Source organism: Diceros bicornis, chromosome 1 (assembly GCF_020826845.1).
Source record: "Diceros bicornis minor isolate mBicDic1 chromosome 1, mDicBic1.mat.cur, whole genome shotgun sequence".
Classification (NCBI taxonomy): Eukaryota; Metazoa; Chordata; class Mammalia; order Perissodactyla; family Rhinocerotidae; genus Diceros; species Diceros bicornis.
The window spans coordinates 75749069-75767454 of record NC_080740.1 but is presented as its reverse complement, the minus strand read 5'-3'; the positions used below and the strand labels follow the sequence as shown (position 1 = coordinate 75767454).

The window sequence follows — 18386 nt, the reverse complement described above, 5'->3', positions numbered from 1 at the left end:
CACAGCATGGTTTGATAAGCGGTGCGTAGGTCCACGCCCAGGATCCGAACCTGTAAAGCCCGGGCTGCCCAAGCGGAGCACATGAACTTAACCGCTACACCACCTGGCTGGCGCCATATAATATGATGTTTTGATATATATATATATATATATATATATATATATACACACACACACACACACACACACATAGTGAAATGATTATTACAGTCAAGCTAATTAACATATCCATCTCTTCACATAATTACCTTTTTTTTTTTTGGTGATGAGAGCACTTGAGACCTACTCTCTTAGCAAATTTTCAGTATACAATACATTGTTGTTGACCATGGTCACCATGCTATACATTAGATCTCCAGAACTTATTCATCCTGCATAACTGCAACTTTGTCCCCTTTAACCAACATCTCTTCATTTCCCCACCTCCCCATCCCTGGGAACCACTGTTTCACTCTGCTTCTATGAATTAGACTTTTCTAGACTCCACATACAAGTGAGATCATGCAGTATTTGTCCTCCTGTGACTGGCTTATTTCACTTAGCACAGTGCCCTCCAGGTTCATCCATGTTGTCTCAAATGGCAGGATCTCCTTTCCTAAGGCTGAATAATATTCCACTGTGTGTGTGTGTGTGTGTGTGTGTGTGTGTGTGTGTACGTACCCATCCATTGATGGACACTTAGGTTGTTTCCATGTCTTGGCTATTGTGAATAATAGTGCAATGAACTTCTTGAGATGTGCACATCTTATCAGTACTCTCTACCTTTGGCTTACTCTCTACCTTGGCCTAATCCAAGGAAGCGACACCAATAAGAAAGGATATGATAGGGTTCCTCAGTTGTTTGTATTTCTTAGACTCCTATTGTCTTCTGTTATGGGTTGAATTGTGTCCGCCCAAAAAGATATGTTGAAATCCTAACACTCAGTATGTCAGAATGTGACCTTATTTAGTAATAGGATCATTCCAGATATAATTAGTTGAGATGAGATCTTACTGGAGTAGAGAGGGCCCTTAATCCTGTACCACTGACTGGTGTCCTTTTAGGAAAACTGTGAAGATAGAGCCAGGAGCTAGGAAGAGGCAAGGGAGGATTCTGCCCAGAGTCTCAGAGGGAGCATGGCCCTGCCGATATCTTGATTTCAGACTTCTAGCCTCTACAACTGGAGAGAATAAAGTTCTGTTTTTTAAAGCCACCCAGTTTGCGGTACTTTGTTACAGCAGCCCTGGGAAACTATACACCTTTCTGTGTTCAAAGCAAGTTCTGGTTCAAATGGAAAGCATGGCCTCCAGGGGTTGTCAGTTCCTCCTGCTCTCCTCTCCCCTAGTTGTAGATGTAACTCACTTACCTTCTACTTGCTTTGTATCTTGCTGAACTCTCATGCCTAGTAGGTCCACCAGAACTCTGTGCTCATGAGGCATGGAGAACACTATATGCAGATGGGGCGGCAAGGGAGAGCAGACACCTATTGCACGCCTCTCCTCTGCTCATGTGCCTGCACTACTGTCCCATTGGACTTCATTTACAAAACACAGAGTTCAAAGATAAAATTCTTAAGAATTTCAAGGTGGCGACAGCAGAGCACTAAACCAAGCACGCGGCCTTTCTGATGACAGGCTGTCCAGCTGCGTAGATCACACACCCATGAACCGGCCCCGATGAGAGGGAGATTTATTTTTTATTTATTCCTTTTGTACCTTTTTGATCTCATACCATTTTTTTTTTTTTTTTTTGTGAGGAGGACCAGCCCTGAGCTAACATCCAATGCCAATCCTCCTCTTTTTTTGCTGAGGAAGACTGGCCCTGGGCTAACATCCATGCCCATCTTCCTCCACTTTATATGGGACGCCGCCACAGCATGGCTTAACAAGCGGTGCGTCGGTGCACACCCAGGATCCGAACCGGCGAACCCCGGGCCGCCACAGCGGAACGTGTGCACTTAACCGCTTGCGCCACCGGGCCGGCCCTCATACCATTTTTTTAACTGAAAAGAGTAATATGGGCCAGCTTTATAAATGTCCTAGGTTTTGAGTCCTGTTTGCAAAATGCTGCTTTTTTATTCTTCCTGCCTGGTTCTCAGACCTAATGTGTAGAGTTATATCTCAAGAATTTCTAGTCAAGGATCATAAAGGATTTGCCCAATATTCTCTTGACTATGTAGAGCACATCGCGAGAAACAGTTTAAAGGAGTTGGTTTGGTTTTTGGTTAAAGACAAAGTGGTAAACAAGGCTTACGTCTCAAAGTTTATGGCCCAGATGTCTTCCTTCTGTCCCTATAAACAGAGCCAGACTTCATGCTTTTGGTCCTTAATGGAGCAATGCAGACCATTAAGACCCTAAGGAAACACTGCTCAAAGTATATACCTCAACTTCCTCTGAAAGGCTGAGTGCTCGAAGAATTTATATCACTGACCCCTCTGCCACCCAGGGTATTCACTGCAGCGTGGTTGGGTAGCAAAAGGCTGGGAACACCCTAAATGTCCAGCCAAAGAAGACTGGTTACATACATCATGATGGATCTGTACTATGGGACTACGGGATAACTGTGCAGCGCTGCGGAGAGAAAAAACAAGGTGCAGGAGGATGTGTACCGTAAGCTGCCATTCATGCAAAGGGAAGAAGGGCATGAATGTCTATGCTGGTGAGTGCAAACATCACTTCTGGAAGGAAATACAAGGTGCTGCTTACCCTTGGGGAGGAGAACAAGGCCTGGGACAAGGGCGAACACATGTATACTTCACCGTGTATAGTTGTAATGTGAGATAGTGCATCACGTGAAAAGAAAAAGAGAAAGGAAAGTTAAAGTGAGCAGTTGATAATATTAGATTGATTTGTCCTCTGAGGAAGATTGGAAAGCCCAGAGAAAAATTTTTTCCCATTTTATACATGGGAATGTTGTAGATAGGTAGGATAGTCTCAGTTTAAATCTTTGGTTCCCAACCTGTGAGCGTCAGAGATTGGGGATAGGCGGATGGTAATTGGCTCATAGTAAGTACTTGATAAAAGTTTAGTTTTTGAATGAATGAATGAATGAACGAATGAAGAAATGACTACTTCTTGGCTCTGTTGGGGATGGAGTGGGTGGGAAAAGTATCTCCAGTCGCATTGTTTCCCTGCTGTCCACCAGAGGAAGAAGCCTCTCCTGCTAAGGGCACCGACACCATTTCTACCCGTGGACAGTGACCATCAGTGCAAAGTACTTTCATTCTTCAGAGATTCTGAGAAAACCAGAGACTCCTGAGAATGACACAGTAAGGACTGCAGAGTGTGAATGACGTTCACAATCCGCTTAAAGCAGCCCCTGGAGAAAAGTCCAAAGTTTCTGCCTACCTCCCTCACCTATCAGAACTCCTGATAACTGAGAGCTGAAGTTTAGGAAAAGAGGACTCCAAATTAGTCAATAATAAAGGCTTTTCATCTTTCGATGTGCCCTGCGTAGAAAGATTATTGAGAAAGAAATAATACTGCTATGAAAGAAAAGAACAAAAACAAAACAATACCGTGAGTTATCATTCAATGGAAGGCCACTCTAGTAAGTATATCATGTGTTTATTTTAAAATAATATTCACTCTTTTTTTCTGATTATGAAAGTAATGCATGTTTCTTGTAGAAAAATTAGAAAATACAGACATACTAGAATAAAAAGTAAAACGAAATTTCCCATAATCCTACCATTCCGATTACACAGTTAATATTTTTATGGATCTGCTTCCATTTCTTTTGTGTGTGTGTGAATGCAGGATAACTGGGGTCATACTCTAATCTTTTTCACATAATATATTGGGAACATTTTTCCAAGTCAATATTCATTCTCTTAAAAAATATTTTTTAAGAGCCAAATCATTATTTAACCAGTCCTTGTTCTAATAGTTCACTATAATAAAAAAGCATTATAATGAAACCCCCTGTCAATAAATCTTTATACTTGTCTGCTTATTTTTTTGAATAAACTTCCAGAAGTGGAATAGTTGGATCAAATAATACAATTTTAAACTTTCTGAGTTCAATGAGCTTTTAGAAAGATGATATTAATTTATATTCCCAACAACACTGTATATTTGTCAACCTTGCATATTGTGTTTTTAAAAATCCTTCACAAAGATATATCCCTCTGTTTCTAAAAAGTTTTCAATGTCTTGGCTAGTGAGTATGAGCATTTTAAAAATGATATTCATCCATTTGAATTTCTTCTTTCATGGTGGGCCTGTTCATCCATTTCTGCATTTTGGGTGTGAGTGTTTTACGTATTGATTTACAAGAGGTCTACATAGTAAGATCAACCTTTTGTAACACTTGTTAAAAACATTTTCTCCAATTTGTCATTTGCCTTTTTTGGTGACATTCAGTATGTCCAAGTCTTGCATATTTATTCAAACATATATACTCATTCTTGCCTTTGGTTTCTTCCTATGCCTTAATGTCTGGGCCTTCTCCTCTGAAATAATTCACTTATGTGTTCCTTTAATTCTCTTGTGATTGTTGTTGTTGGTTTGTAGTTCTTTGGGTTTGATGAAGTTAATTCGTATATAGGAACTCTAAAAAATGAAGGCCACCCTAGTGGCCCTGCTCAGGTCACAAATCTAAACCTAAGTCAGCCTACACATACAGGAAACCGCTGTCAAGGAAACCTAACATACACCAATCACAAATCTCCAACATCTTTAGCTAGCTCACCTTACCCTAGAAAATAGGACCAGCCAGCCTTATAAGGAAATCCCAGTCCTCCTAGCCAATCATGCCATTTCCACATTGCCTCGTCCAACATTCTATAAAACTCACTTTTGCCCAAAATCCCTGGGGAGGAGCACTCCACTGCTCATCAGGCACTGTAGTCCCCAACCCATGGACTGTTTTCCCTTGAATAAAGAACATCCAACTCATTACTAAATTGTTTTAGTTTTGTCATTTGACAGGTTCTTATATTTATTTTGGTGATGGTTTAAATAAATACCTAGTGTTACGTTTTCCCCCAAATTAACTAATTACCCCAGCCACATTTATCATACGGTTAATTTTTAAGTATACTGTATATGTTTCTAGACTTTCAGTTATTCCAGTGATGCTTATCCATCCATTCTCATATCGACACCACACTGTTTTTATTATAACTTTGCAATGTTTTAAGATTTGGTAATACAGGTCTATTCTCATTTTTAAAATAAAAAAATCTTAGCTTTTCTCACAGATATTCTTCCATCTGAGAGTTAGAAAGTGTTGTGCCATCCCTCCCTCACCCCCATCTACTCACAACCATTAGAATTTATTAAAATAGCTAATTTGGGTAAAGTTGCTATTTTCACCTCTGTTTCTTCAAGCCCTTCTTATTATGTTTCAACCTTCATAATTTCTTCCTGAAGAGCCTGCACTTTTTTTTATTCCTACGTGTTTTACAAGAATTCGTAATTTTTTTTTTACGTTAAAACTGCTCTTTAAGCTCCAATTAAAGTTTATCAAAGTTGACTTCTAAATTTTTTTCCAGGTCGGTGTTTGCTTGCAGGAAACCAATCATAAACTAAAGACTCTTTCCTAGCAGCTATTTACTGAGCGTTCGTTTTATACTTTGCAGGGCGATCATCCCTTTACACGAATTATCTTACTTAACGATACAATATCCCTAGCAGGTTGGTGCAACTTTTATTCTCATTTTACACATGAGGGTTCCCAAGAGAGCACCCTCAGTGAGTCCCCTTAGAAGTCTGAGGAACTTGGCAAAAATCACCTAGTTGGTAGGTGGATTTGACCTCAGGTCTGTGAATCTCCAGATCACGAATACTGTGCCATCAGATTAGCTGATTTAAGGCAGCGCCTTTCCGAAAGCAATCAACTGAATTTAAAAGACAATGCTTTCCATCCGTTGGACCCTCCAAAAAGACTGGTTTTCCTCCAATGTGAGGCGTAGATAATATGTACTTGGCAGGAGCCCGATAAATAGTAGTTGACTTACTGAGCCTCCTTTAGAATTAGGGACTCGTGGATAATCAACAGTGGCTTTTCTGGAGCTTTCGTGGGAATTGTCCGTTTGGAAATCTACCTCCCCATAGCAGGACAGGATTAAAAAAAAGAAAGAAAAAACAGGTGGAACCGATGTCAAGTTGGCCAGAGCAGCGCACGCAGGAGACAGGACTTTCTGGGTGCATCCTGCCCGCGCGTTTCACGCGTGGTGCGCGCAGGTGGCGCCGCGGTCCCTGCGCTCCTGGAGTACGCCGGCGGCGTGCCCAAGAGGCCACCAGGAGTCTCCGCGAAGGTGAGAGGAAGCTTTCCACCGAGGCGGGGGAGGAGGGCGGGCAGGAAGCTGAGCCACAGCCGGCAAAAGAAAGACTGTAATTCCCAGCCCCCCGCCCCGTGGGGTGCGGGGGCCGGCGGCGCATGCGCGAGGCCCGGCCCCCAATTCCCCTAGAGAGGGAGGGAGGCCCCCGGCGGCCCGGAGGCTGCGAGCCGCGGCAGGACGCGAGCGCACGCAGGGACGCGGCGGCCGGGGCGAGCCGGGCTGCGGGGGCGGGGGTCGAGAGCGTGGAGCACCCCGCGCGAGGGCCCAGCCGCGTGCAGGCACTCGGAGGCGCCGCCCGCTCGGCCCTGGGAGGGGCCCGGCGCCCGCAGCCCCCCACGTTCGGAGCGGGATGCGTGAGTTTCGCCCCGGCTCAAGGGCAGGATGTGGGAGCAGGACAAAGGCTGGGCGGCGGGGGAGGAGTTGGGGACGGCGAGCCGGTGGCCGCCGCCGGAGCCCCAGCCTCGGGGCGAGCTAGCGGAGTCGGCAACTTTCTCTGCAACTTTTGCAAAAGGGAAGATAAAAATTCTGCAAGTTGTTGCACAGCTCCAGGTCGCCCCAGGTCCCCCGAGCAGAGGGGAGCGGGCACCGTATTCTCCCCGGGACAGGAGGCGACCACCAGCTCCGCTTAGCGGGGCAGGAAAGGGCCCCCGGCCGGGGACGAGCCAGGATAGGGATGCCGGGGGTCGGAGCCGGGGGACGCGCTGCGGCCGCTGAAGTTGCCTGTGTCCACGCAGGGTGCGCCCGGGGAGCCCGGTAGCCTCGGATCGCGGCGCTGCACACGCAATGATGGATGAGCCGTGGTGGGAAGGGCGAGTCGCCTCCGACGTCCACTGCACCCTGCGCGAGAAGGTCAGTCCCTCCCCGCCCTTGTCACTTGCAGGACTGGGTATTTAACGTCCCGTTCGCTCTCGATTCCGTGTCCTCAGGTCGCCCCGCCTGGGAACACGGAACTCTCGGTGCCTTGCTTTCCTCCTGCCCTTAACCTTCTCCCGGAGTGTGTGGGGGCCAGAAAGGAAAACGAGATTGGAGAGCTTAAATTGGTTTTTCTGATTAGGAGCCCGGAGCTCCAGGCCAATTAAAGAGAGAGAATCACTGTACTCTTAGGGCAGTATTTCCCGTAGTATTGCCACCCGAGATTATTTTAGATGGTACGTGAATGGACTTTTAAAAAAACTATTGTGTATTTTAATGTGCAGTTTAAAATATATATCTAGCAAGTTCTGCATAGGCTAAATGATGCTAATTTTCCATTTATTGTAACGATGTAGCAAGTCCTTTTAAATTCATTTAAGTAAAAGTAGTGACGATATAAAGAAATATTAGGTAAATGATAGTATAAGGAATACATAGTTATGGTCCCCCTCCCCCCCAGTATATCTCTGGGATGGGAATTTAAGAAATACCAATCTAAATGAAAGAGGCTACAAAACTAGGAGGCTGTGGGGAGAAAAACAAAAACTCCCCTGCCAGTTTGCCTCCGGTGGCAGAAGGTGGGGGCAGCTGAAATGTGATCCCTGCACGCCCCCCACCTCAAAGGAGAAGAGCTGATGGGCCCTGGGAAGGTGGAAAAATGCAGGTGGGCTGGAGACAGGGCCTGTGTGTCTTGCCTGCTGCCTCTGGACTGAGACAGGGAAGGGTGGTTTGGGGAACAGGTGTGAAGTAGAAGAGTGTATTGGTTTCCTGGGGTCGCCGTGACAAACTGCAGCCCCTCGGTATCCGCGGAGGATTGGTTCCAGGACCCTCGCGGATACCAAAATCCGCGGATGCTGAAATCCCCTATATAAAATGGCGTAGTGTTTGCATATAACCTAGACGACATCCTCCCGTGTACTTTAAATCTTCTCTAGGTTACTTATAATACCTAATACAATGTAAGTGCTATGTAAAAAGTTGTTATACTGTATTGTTTAGGGAATAATGACGAGGAAAAAAACTCTGCAGCATGTGTTCAGTACCCACGCAACCAACAACGCAACCACGTAGGTCTTCGGCTCCGCAGTTGGGTGAATCCGCGGATGCGGAACCGGCAGATACACAGGGCCAGAGGGCCCACTGCACCACAGATCGGGTGTGGGGGACCTAAAACAGTAGAAATTTGTTCTCACAGTTCTGGAGGCTAGAAGTCCGAAATCAAGGTGTTGGCAGCGCCATTCTCTCTCTGAAGGAGGGTCCTTCCTTGCCTCTTCTTAGCTTCTGGTGGTTGCAGACAATCCTCAGTATTCCTTGGCATGTCGATGCATCTCTCCAATCTGAGTCCCGTGTCACATGGCCATCTATCTGTGTCTCTGTTTTGTCTCTTTATAAGGACACCAGTCATTGGAATAGGGTCTACTTTAATCCAGTATGACCTCATCTTAATTGAACTAATTACCTCCGAAAAGACCGTTTTTACAAATAAGGTCACATCTGAGGTTCCACGTGGACATGAATTATGGGGGGACACTATTCCACCCAGCACAGGGAGAGAGAGGCCTTCTTAGTGGGGTATCTGGGTCTCTATACAGACAGGTCCCACTTCCAGTGCACTTGCACCCAGTGTGTATGGAGCTCTGCTTAAAAAACCACCAGCTATTCAGGATTTTTTCCTCATTAGGGAGTAGCTGTCTTCTAGCCAAATTAGTCATTTTTTCTTTTTTCCTGTACCTGCTAGTGTATCTCTGCCTTGCGTTGCTTCTCCAGCTTCCCTCTGCTTCGCTTGGTCTTCTCCCTGGAGCAGGATGGCCAAGGGGCAGCACATTTTAGGCATCTGGAGAGGAAATCCAGGTCTTGGTGGTTCATTTAAAAAGCAGGGCGGTGGGATGGTAGACCAGGCAGCATGGTCTGGGTTCTTTTCTGGAGGTGGTGGCTAAATCAATTAGGGAGGGCTGCCGTGGAAATTGGGCTTGGTTGTTTATCATAGGCTGGAGTGGTTCTCAGTTCTGCTCATAGCTTGGGAGGAATGACTTGGACCTAATTTGCCCCTTTCTAGCAGGAAAGATTTTGAGAGCAGTAGAAACTCAACCAGCTCAGTTACATTAGAATCGCCAACCTTTTGTACGTAAGTGAGATTAGAGGGTTCTGATCTCTCCTCCAGCTGCTCAAAGGAGCAGGGCAGGCTGTTCTCCGTTAATCGTGCCTCACCCATGCCGTAGTGTCGTGTTAGTTCACTGTTGGGCCGCCCCCCTCAGAGGGAGGATGGGTTTGTTAGGTTTTACAGGTTAGAAATAGAAAACTGAGGGGTTGATGCTCAAGGTCACCTGTGACTTGAAGCTGGTCTTATTAGGGCAAACCCGGGTTCCTGGGGTTATAATGTCCCGCTTCCCCAATGTATTGACTGTTTTTCTCCTTTATTTCCTCTCCCTGTTCAAAGAAGCAGATGCTTCTCTGTAAGATTTCACTTAACGGAAAGTTCGCAGAGAGAAGTGAAGATTAGGGGGAACCCGGAATCCACGCTAGCCTCCACCTTTCTTGAGGAGTGACGGCTGGCCCTTTATTTTTCCCAGAGTCAGTTTTTATTAAGCATCTATCTAATAAAACATTTCTAATACTGTAAAACAACTTGACAAGTGTCTGGCCCATGGTAGACACTCACTGTTTGTTGAATGTTGCCAGATGGACGTGAAGCGTGTTTCCGTATGTGCTGTTGAATTGTCATCACAGGACCGGGAGCAGTTATCCTCACTCGACTGCTGCAGGAAGCAGAGCTGGGCTCAGGGAGACAGTGGGAGCCCCGCTTTGTCAGATGTGAGATTCCAGAATAGCGTTAAACTACAGTATGTGGAATGTGACACAGTGGAAATGAACCTTGGTGTGGGATGCAAACTAGTACTGGCAGTGAAACCCTGAGCTGCTTGTGTGACCTTCCTAAACATCTTTAAACCTGGCCGCCATTGCCCATTCTTCCCGCAACAGCCGGAACTTAGATCCTGTCAGTCCCCTGCTTAAAGATCTCCAAATCATCTCATTGCACTTAAAATAAAATTCCCAGTCCTTACCACTGCCTGTAATACCTGACACACAGGGCCCTGGCCTGATGGCCTACCTTGTCTCCCACCCCTCCCACCCTGACCTCCTTTCTCTTCCTTGAATAAATCAAGCTTGTTTGTGTCTCAGGGCCTTTGTCTCCGTTCCCTCTACTTAGAGTCGACTTTTCTCTATTCCTGTTCCTCCATGTCACTCTATCAAATCATCCTGCTTTGTTTTCTTTATAGCATTTAGCAGTATCTGGAATTATTTTCTTTGTGTTTATTGTCTTTTCCCCCACACTAGAATATATGCTCCACAAGAATAGGCCTGTGTCTGTCTTGTTCACTGCCAGCCTCCATGGCTAGAACAGAGCCTCCTCGATCTATGTGCAATGACGAGAAGAAAGAATCTTCTTTAATTTCCTCTTCTGTCAACTGGGGAAAGTGTTTTATAGGCATGTTAGGAGTAAGTGAGAGAACCTAAGAACTGTGCAAGGCACGTGGTGAGTACCTGACAGGTGTCGTTCCTTTCCGCTTACGATTGCTGCCTGTGAGCCCAGCAGCCTGTCTCATGTAGCTCATTGTCAGGGGAAGGTTTGGGGTGTGTGACTGCCCTCCGAGGGGTTTACAAGTCTGACAAATAATCCTTGTAAGAAAGGCAGCATTATCCCCTTGGACATTGGATGGTGATGGGGTTGAGCTGGGAAAGGCAGCAGTTTGCCAAAAGTCACATAGCTGCCAAAAGTCACACAGCTGGGACCCAGGAGCTAGACCCCATTGGCAAGATCTTCTAACAGCCGGGATAAGACATCCTGACTGGGGAAGAGGAGAATGGAACCCTCCTCCCCGAAAGTTGCTCTGGAAAAATCTGCCCCTCTCAGGTCACCTTTATCCGATGCTCAGCCTTAAATGGCTCCTTTGATCATCCTTCCTGGCCCTACTGCTTCTGCTGGAGCAGACCTAGAGCCCCCTCCCACTTCAGTTACCTGCCTCTGACCTTTCTGCTGGGTCTGGGGGATGCTGGCCAGTACAGGGGAGTCAGGTTTCCTACCTGTTAACACCTGTGCCCTTGAACTTCTTCACTGAATGTGAGAAGAGGAGCAGATCAGCACCAGGCCGGTGGCGACAATGAGGCTGTTGGTGATGTTTTTCTGGTAATCGGGTGTGCGCCTCCATAAATATTCAGATTAAAACTGAGAGCCACCTTTTTTTCTCTTCCTCTTGAAAGATGCATCCACCTAAGTTTAAAATTGGCAGGTTCTGGGTGCATACGGTGGAATTAGGGCATGGGGCGGCTCTCGGCTTGAGGGCCAACTTCCTTTCCTTCAAGTCTCTCCCCTCTGCCATGTGTCCTGGCCCCAACCTCATGCTTACTTCTCAGTGTCCTTGTCACCCTGTGTAGTAACATGTCCTACCTGCTAGACTGTAAGTTCTTTGCAGCATGAGGTGTGCCTCGTGTCCCAGCATTCCCGGACCAGTGTCCCGTGTGGAGAGGGGCCGAGGGATGTCCACCGCCTCACCTGGTGCAGACACAGGTGAGAGCACAGAAGGGAAGGACTGGGCTCAGATGGATTCTTCTGGCACCATTGGAATGGTTGTGCAGGAACGCCTCCCAGAGATCCTATGTCAGGGCTCTTAGTATAAGGAGGAGTTTCGTGTAGTCCAGCCTGCAGAGGTGATCTGAGCTGTCCCCAGAGATGTGTGCAGACGGAGGATGAAAGATGGACTGACCAATGGGGTTGGGGGCTGGATGAGATGTCATTCAAGGTGGCGGCCAGTTTGGAGACTCCCTGACTCCAGTGTATTCTGTAGGAAGCTGGTGACAAAACTAGGCGTATTCTCGAGTCCTTCATGTCTTAGAAGACCGAAGGGCTCAGTGCCCCCACAACATGCAGCTGAGACTTGTCTCAGTGCACCTTCTCTGTGGAAGAAGCAGATTACCTCGGAGCCTGCCTTTCATCTGTGAACCAGGAAGTGGCTGTGCCACCTGCCTCCCAGGTGTCCCGGGAGAGCAAGACAGGCACAGTCCAACAACCTCCAGGGCCTCTGGATTGGGGATGGGCAAGGGGCTTGGCGGGCACGCTGGTTGGCTGGGGAAGCCTGTGCTCTCTAAGTGAGGGGAGGACACAAGGCTTTGGGCTGGCCCTGTGCCCTGCCCTTGATTTCTTCTTTGTCTTCCTAAACCACACGGCCCCTTGGGTAGAGGGGGTGCAGCCAAGGATTCTCCAGTGTATCTGAGAACCTGGCAGAAAGAGGTGACACTGTAGGTCTGCTGTTTTCTCTCTTTTCACTTTTGTTTTAAGTGATTAAACACACACACACAGAGTGGGGTCTTTTTTTTTACTTGTTTGTTTAGGAAACTGCAAAAATAAATACAAGCAAACAGAAGAAAGTAAAATCCTTCCCACAGTGCCATCACTTGGAAGTCATCTCTGTTGACATTTTGATGTAGGTTCTCCTGTTCTTTTGTGTGTATGTCATCACAGAACATTTTTAGTTTGGAATTTTGTCTGGTAAAAATGAAAAACATCTTGCCTCAAAACACTTTGTTCATTTCGCGGTATATCATCTACACATTTCCGTATCATTCTTCCCCACTCAATTCCTGATTATTGGTCATTAGCTGAAAATTAGAAACAATCAATTGTGTTTATTTGGAATAGATAATACATGAACTGGTAAAAAAAGATCAAGCTGTGTAAAAGAGCAGATAGTGAATAGGCTTTCTCTACCCCGTCCCCTGTTCCCCTTGTTTCCTTCCCTGAAAGGAACCACTGATCCCAATTTCTCATGAATCCTTCCAGAGTTATTCTCTGCATAAACAAACCAAATGTGTGTGTATTCTAACATGAGTGGCAGTATAATTTACACACTTTCCTGTACCGTTTGATTTTTTTTTGATGTTTACGTTTTAATAATTTAATATTTTCTATGAAACCACTGAACAGAAGCTCCATGACCAGAAGGGATTTTTTTTTGTCCTTTCTGCTCATCGTGACAATAAAGATATGTAGTAGATACTCAATAAATTTATGTTGAATGAATGAATGGAGTATTTCTTTCTGGTCATTTTCTATCTAAGTATATACATTTTATTTTACAAAAAGGCCATTGGAGTATATTAGAGTTCCATACAATTTTTTTTCTTAAGCGTATATACTAAGTAACTTCCTGTGTCATTAACTATTCTTCTACAGTATCATGCATAATGTTTTATTATATGGATATACCATGATTAGGTTAATTCATCTTGTTGGATATTTAGATGGAGCTGCTTTTTTCATTTTTTTTTAATTGAAGTATAATTTATATACAGTACAGTGTACAGATCTTAAGTGTGCTTACAGTTTTGAGTGTACAGTGAGTTTTAACAAATGTATAATCAAGATATAGAACATTGCCATCAACCTAGAAAGTTCCCTGGTGTCCCTTCTCAGTCACTCACCCCATCCTGCTCCCAGTCCCAGGCAATCACTGATCTGCTTTTTGTCTCTGTAGATTAATTTGTCTTTTCTAGAGTCGTATAAATGGAGTTACATGTATGGATGCTTTTCTGTGTGCCTTTTTTTACTTAGTGTAATGCTTTGAGATTCATCCATGTTGTGTCTGTTAGGAGTTTATTTCTTTTTGTTGCTGCGTAGTATTCCGTTGTATGTATATAACATAATTTGTTTATCCATTCCCGTCTTGATGGTCTTTTGGGTCGTTTCTAGTGTGCCATTTTACACAGCACTGCGGTGGGGAGCCTAGTCTTTTATCTGTGCGTATGCTCATGAGAATAAATTCCTAAAATGGAATTGCTGGTCACAGGGTATGATTCTAAGAACCTTGCACATCATCAGTTAATAAATTCCCAAAAGGTTGCACCAGCTTGCACTTCCACCAGTGGGGTGGGAGAGTGCGTACTTCCCAGCAGCTTTGCTAAGGCTAGATAGTAGCCTCTAAAAAAAAACAATTCCCTTTAGAGAGGTCGAAATGGTGTCTCTCGGCTGTGTTTAAAAGGAGCAGGAACCTAGAATAGGAAAAGCACTGCAGAATAGCAGGGCATGGGGAGGGAACTCTGAATACTTTCCAGGGTCTGGGAGCCCCGTCTGCAGCAGGGAACCAGCTGGAGACTTGTGTCAGGCTGGTTGAGGGCTATTGAGGTGACCCTCAGCCCTGGCCAGAAAACTCCCTACTGTCCCTCTTAGCCCCATCGTTGCAATGTGTGCTGTCCGCTACCCCCAAGGGGCAGTTGTTGGGAAACTGAATCCTTCTGAGGCTGAATTTGAATTGTCCTGAAGCACTGGGTCCCTTGCAGGTCACTGGAGCAGATGGTGCCAGAGTTTGGGCTGTCTTTGTGATAGGGACATCCACGCTGCTACCACCAGCTACTTAGTCCTGAAATGGTCATCCAGTGACTTGAGAGGCTGGGTTGGGGGAGACAAGGAGGAGAACGGAGGATCATCAGAACAGAGGCATCCAGAACTGGATAGATTCAGTTACTGTAAGGAAAAGTTGGAAAGAATGTAAATGCCCATCAGAAGGGAATTGGTTTCCCTGTGGTTCATCCATCCACTAAATTTTGGTGGCGTCATTAGATGTGACGTGGTAGATAACTTAGTACTTGATGACGATTGATTTTTCTGATCATTGTAAAAGATCAAGCAACTGAGAGAACTTCTGACTCTTTGGAGTGAATCACTGCTTCTTCCTTAACTTTTTATTATAGAAATATTTAAAGATACACAAAAGTAGAGAGAATAGTAGAGTGAATCCTCATGTCCCCGCCACCAAGCCCAGGGCCTGTTTCCTTTCTTCCCCAGACAGCATGTCACTTCACCGGTAGATATCTACTAACAGATAAAGAAAGACTTTTCTTTTAACATAACAACTATGCCATTATTACAGTTAACAAAATTAACCATAATTCATTAATGTGTTCTATTGCCCAGTCCATATTCAGTTCTCCCCAGCTGTCTCAAAAATGGCTTTTATAGTTGGTTTGTTCAAATCATGATCCAGATAAGGTCTGTGCATTAATTACATTAAAAAAATTACTCTTAAGTCTTTTATTCTCTAATGGTCCCCCTGTCCTCCATGCCCTTAAAATTTTTTTTTCATGCCATTGATTTTTGGAGAAAACTGGGTCATTTGTCCTGATGAACGTCCGCTATTTTTGATTTGGCCTGTTGCTTCCTCATGGTATCTTTTAACCTGAGTTCACTGTTAACGTTTGGTTTATATACTTCCCCACTCTTGTGGGATTATAATATGCTGTAACCTACTTGTTCTCTAGCTGTTAGCTCGAACATCACTTCCTCAGAGGAGCCTTCCCTGACTCCCCAACAAGGTCAGGGCTGAGCCCCTTGTTATGTTCTGAGACCACCCTCGATTATTCCTTCTGCACTCAGCACAGTTTGTGATTATACACTTGTTAATGGGATTATTCCATTTAGATCTGGCTCCATCCCTAGAAGGCAGGCAGGGGCTGTGTCTCCTAAGTTCTGAGCAGAGCAGCTGCTGCATGAGAGCCCCCCCCCCCCCCCCCCCCCCCCCCCCCCCCGTCAGTATGTACTCATCGTGGACACCTTATCTGGGATCTGTGCCTTACAGCCACACCCTGCCTTCCGGGCCTTCGCTGTTGAAATAGCCTTGTGGGGTGGGCAGCATGGCTGCTAACTCCATTCTGCTGGTAGATAATCGCCTCCCAGGACTTAAGAGCTTGATCAGGGTCTCCCTATTTAATAGGGTGATCTGCTGTTCAGAGCCCGGCTTTTGACAAGCAGAGGAATTGCAGTCAGTCTTGAAGTCAGTGATGGTGTAACATGAACTTCCCCTCCGGTGGGGCCGACACCCTGGGCAGCCGCGGTGCGAGGTGAGAAGGCGGGGTTCGTAGTACAAAGCTGTTGGCTCTGAGTTGAACTCTCTCGTTGGTCTCTGCTTTTGTGTTAACTTTCTGTTTTGAAATAATTTTCAAACTTAGAGTATACAGTTGTGAACATTTTAACACATTTGCTTATTCTCTTCTTCTGTCTTTATACATTTTGTTTTTTCTGGAACCAAGTTGCAGACATGATACCCCACTATCTCTTAATACTTTAGAGTTTATTTCACATGGTTAATTTTAAGATGGGCCATGGAGCGCTTTCTGGAGGAGTTTATGTCAGACCACTAGGGACATCTCCCAGATGTCAGGAACCTCCCCGGAAGCCTGTTTTGGGAGGAGGGGATTCAGCCTTCTGATCAGGAAGGAGGAAGCCAAGTGGCCACAGGTAGTCTTTGTTGGCCTTGTGTCTGGGGAAGGCAGAGTTCTAGCTTATTTCCTTGGATCATCTCCGTGGCTTGGTTGGCAGAGAGCCTCTTTATCCAGAAGCCATTTACTGAGCCCCGTGTATAACCCGTAGACCCATGGGAGGCCCTGCCAGGAGATGCCCCGACCCAACTCCCACCCTGGGGTCCTTAGCACAGCTGAGGACATAGTCATATAAGACCGTTTATGGCCATTCCATTTGTTAATGGCTGTAATGGCCAGTGAAAGTTAGTAATGATGGTCCATCATCATTAATGGTGGTTTACACCCATTAATGGGTGCTTACAGTGTGCTGAGAGCTTGACATAGTCCCTTCCATTATCTAAATCCTCAGGCAACCCTTTCTAATAGGTACTGTAATTATCCCCATTTTACAGATGGGACATGTTCAAGTTGAGAGACTTAAATAACTTACCCAAAGCCATACAGCTAGTACTGTAGATGGCAGAGCCGGGATTTGAACCCAAGCAACCTGGCTCCAAGCTCACACTTTTAACCACTGTACCAACGGTGACATCGGTGACATCCCGTTGCCTAGGGAAGTGTGAAAAGCTTCAAAGAGGAGGTGCTGTTTGAGCCAAGTTCAAGGATAAGCAGAAGCTTGCTAGGCAGAGAGAGGTGTGGAGGAAGTTCATCTACCAGAGCCCAGGGCAGCGTGTGATGGTCACACATCAGTGACCCTGCGGGGGGGCGGGGGGGGGGGGCGGTGGCGGTATGGTGAGTAGGGAAGGAGAGGGAGATGGACCAGAAGCATTGGCTCTGGGGAGGCGGGTGAGCACTTGGAGAGCTATGAAGAGGGTATGGGGAAGGCAGTGCCAGACCACTGGACAGGGGCCTTGGCCTTGGAGACCTGGGTGTTGGCAGTGATCCAAGGAGATGGCATCTGAACCAGGGCAGGAAGTGGGGAGACTTGAGAATTTTAGGAAATAGGGTCAAAAGGACTGAAAGATTTCAAGTTTCTTACTGGTTGGAACAAAGTAATTTTCCATTGCTCAGCACGATCAGCCCTTTTCACAGTGTGTTGTTCTTGGAGTGCTCCTTCTAGCAATTGCTAGTTTCTGTGTAGTCTTTAAGGACTCCCACTGCCCACCACGTTAAGGGAGTTAATGTTTATTGGGCACCTATGATATGCCAGACGCTGTTGAATGGCTGATGCACAGTATCTCATTTGATTATTAAAGTTGCTTTTAAAAAAAAGGACAAGTTAAACCTCCTGACCAAGGCAGCAGTTGTTCTTGAACATCAGTGCCTGTTCATTCTTGCATTCAACACGTACTGGCAGCTGACCACATGCCAAGCACTGCTAGCCACTGGGGGTGTAAGTGACGAACAAAACAAAGTTCTCTACCTTCACGGAGCTTGGAGTCAAGCATCAGGCTCGAATGAAGTCCTTGTAAAGCACAGATAGGTGCCCAAGAAGTCTGAGTCAGTAGGTCAGGAAAGTGGGGAGTAGTAGATTCCTAGGGCTGCCTCAGACTGGGTGGCTTAAAACGACAGTTTATTCTCACAATTCTGGAGGCTGGAAGTTCAAAATCCAGGTGTCTGCAGGGCCCTGCTCCCTTCAGAGGCTCTTGGGGAGGATCCTTCCTTGCCTCTTCTAGATCTGGTGGTTTCCAGCATCCTTGGCGTTACTTGGCTTGTAGCTGCATCCCTCCATTCTCTGCCCCCATGTTCACATGGCCTTCTTCCTGTGTCTGTCTTCACCTAGTTTTTCCTCTGTATGCCTCTGTTTTCTCTTCTTATAAGGACACCAGTCATTGGATTAGGGCCCACCCTAATCCACTACAACCTCATTTTAACTTGGTTGCATCTGTAGAGACCCTATTTCCAAATAAGATTGCATTCTGAGGTTCTGGGTAGACATGAATTTTGAGGGGACGCTA

The 18386-nt window shown here is 45.9% G+C and overlaps 1 protein-coding gene across 2 annotated transcripts in view; it reads left to right on the top strand.

The window, feature by feature from the left end:
- Positions 1-5937: 5937 nt before the first annotated feature.
- The window catches only part of CCNJL (cyclin J like), a 49915-nt gene continuing 37466 nt past the window's right edge, over positions 5938-18386 (top strand). Inside the window, exons 1-2 of one of the 2 annotated variants that reach the window (XM_058545196.1) lie at positions 5938-6243; positions 7002-7116. In XM_058545196.1, coding sequence (XP_058401179.1) covers positions 7051-7116 — 66 coding nt within the window. In that variant the 5' untranslated portion in view covers positions 5938-6243; positions 7002-7050. Of the gene's footprint in view, positions 6244-6370; positions 6621-7001; positions 7117-18386 lie in introns of those variants that run through there. The other variant, XM_058545187.1, reaches the window with a different exon arrangement.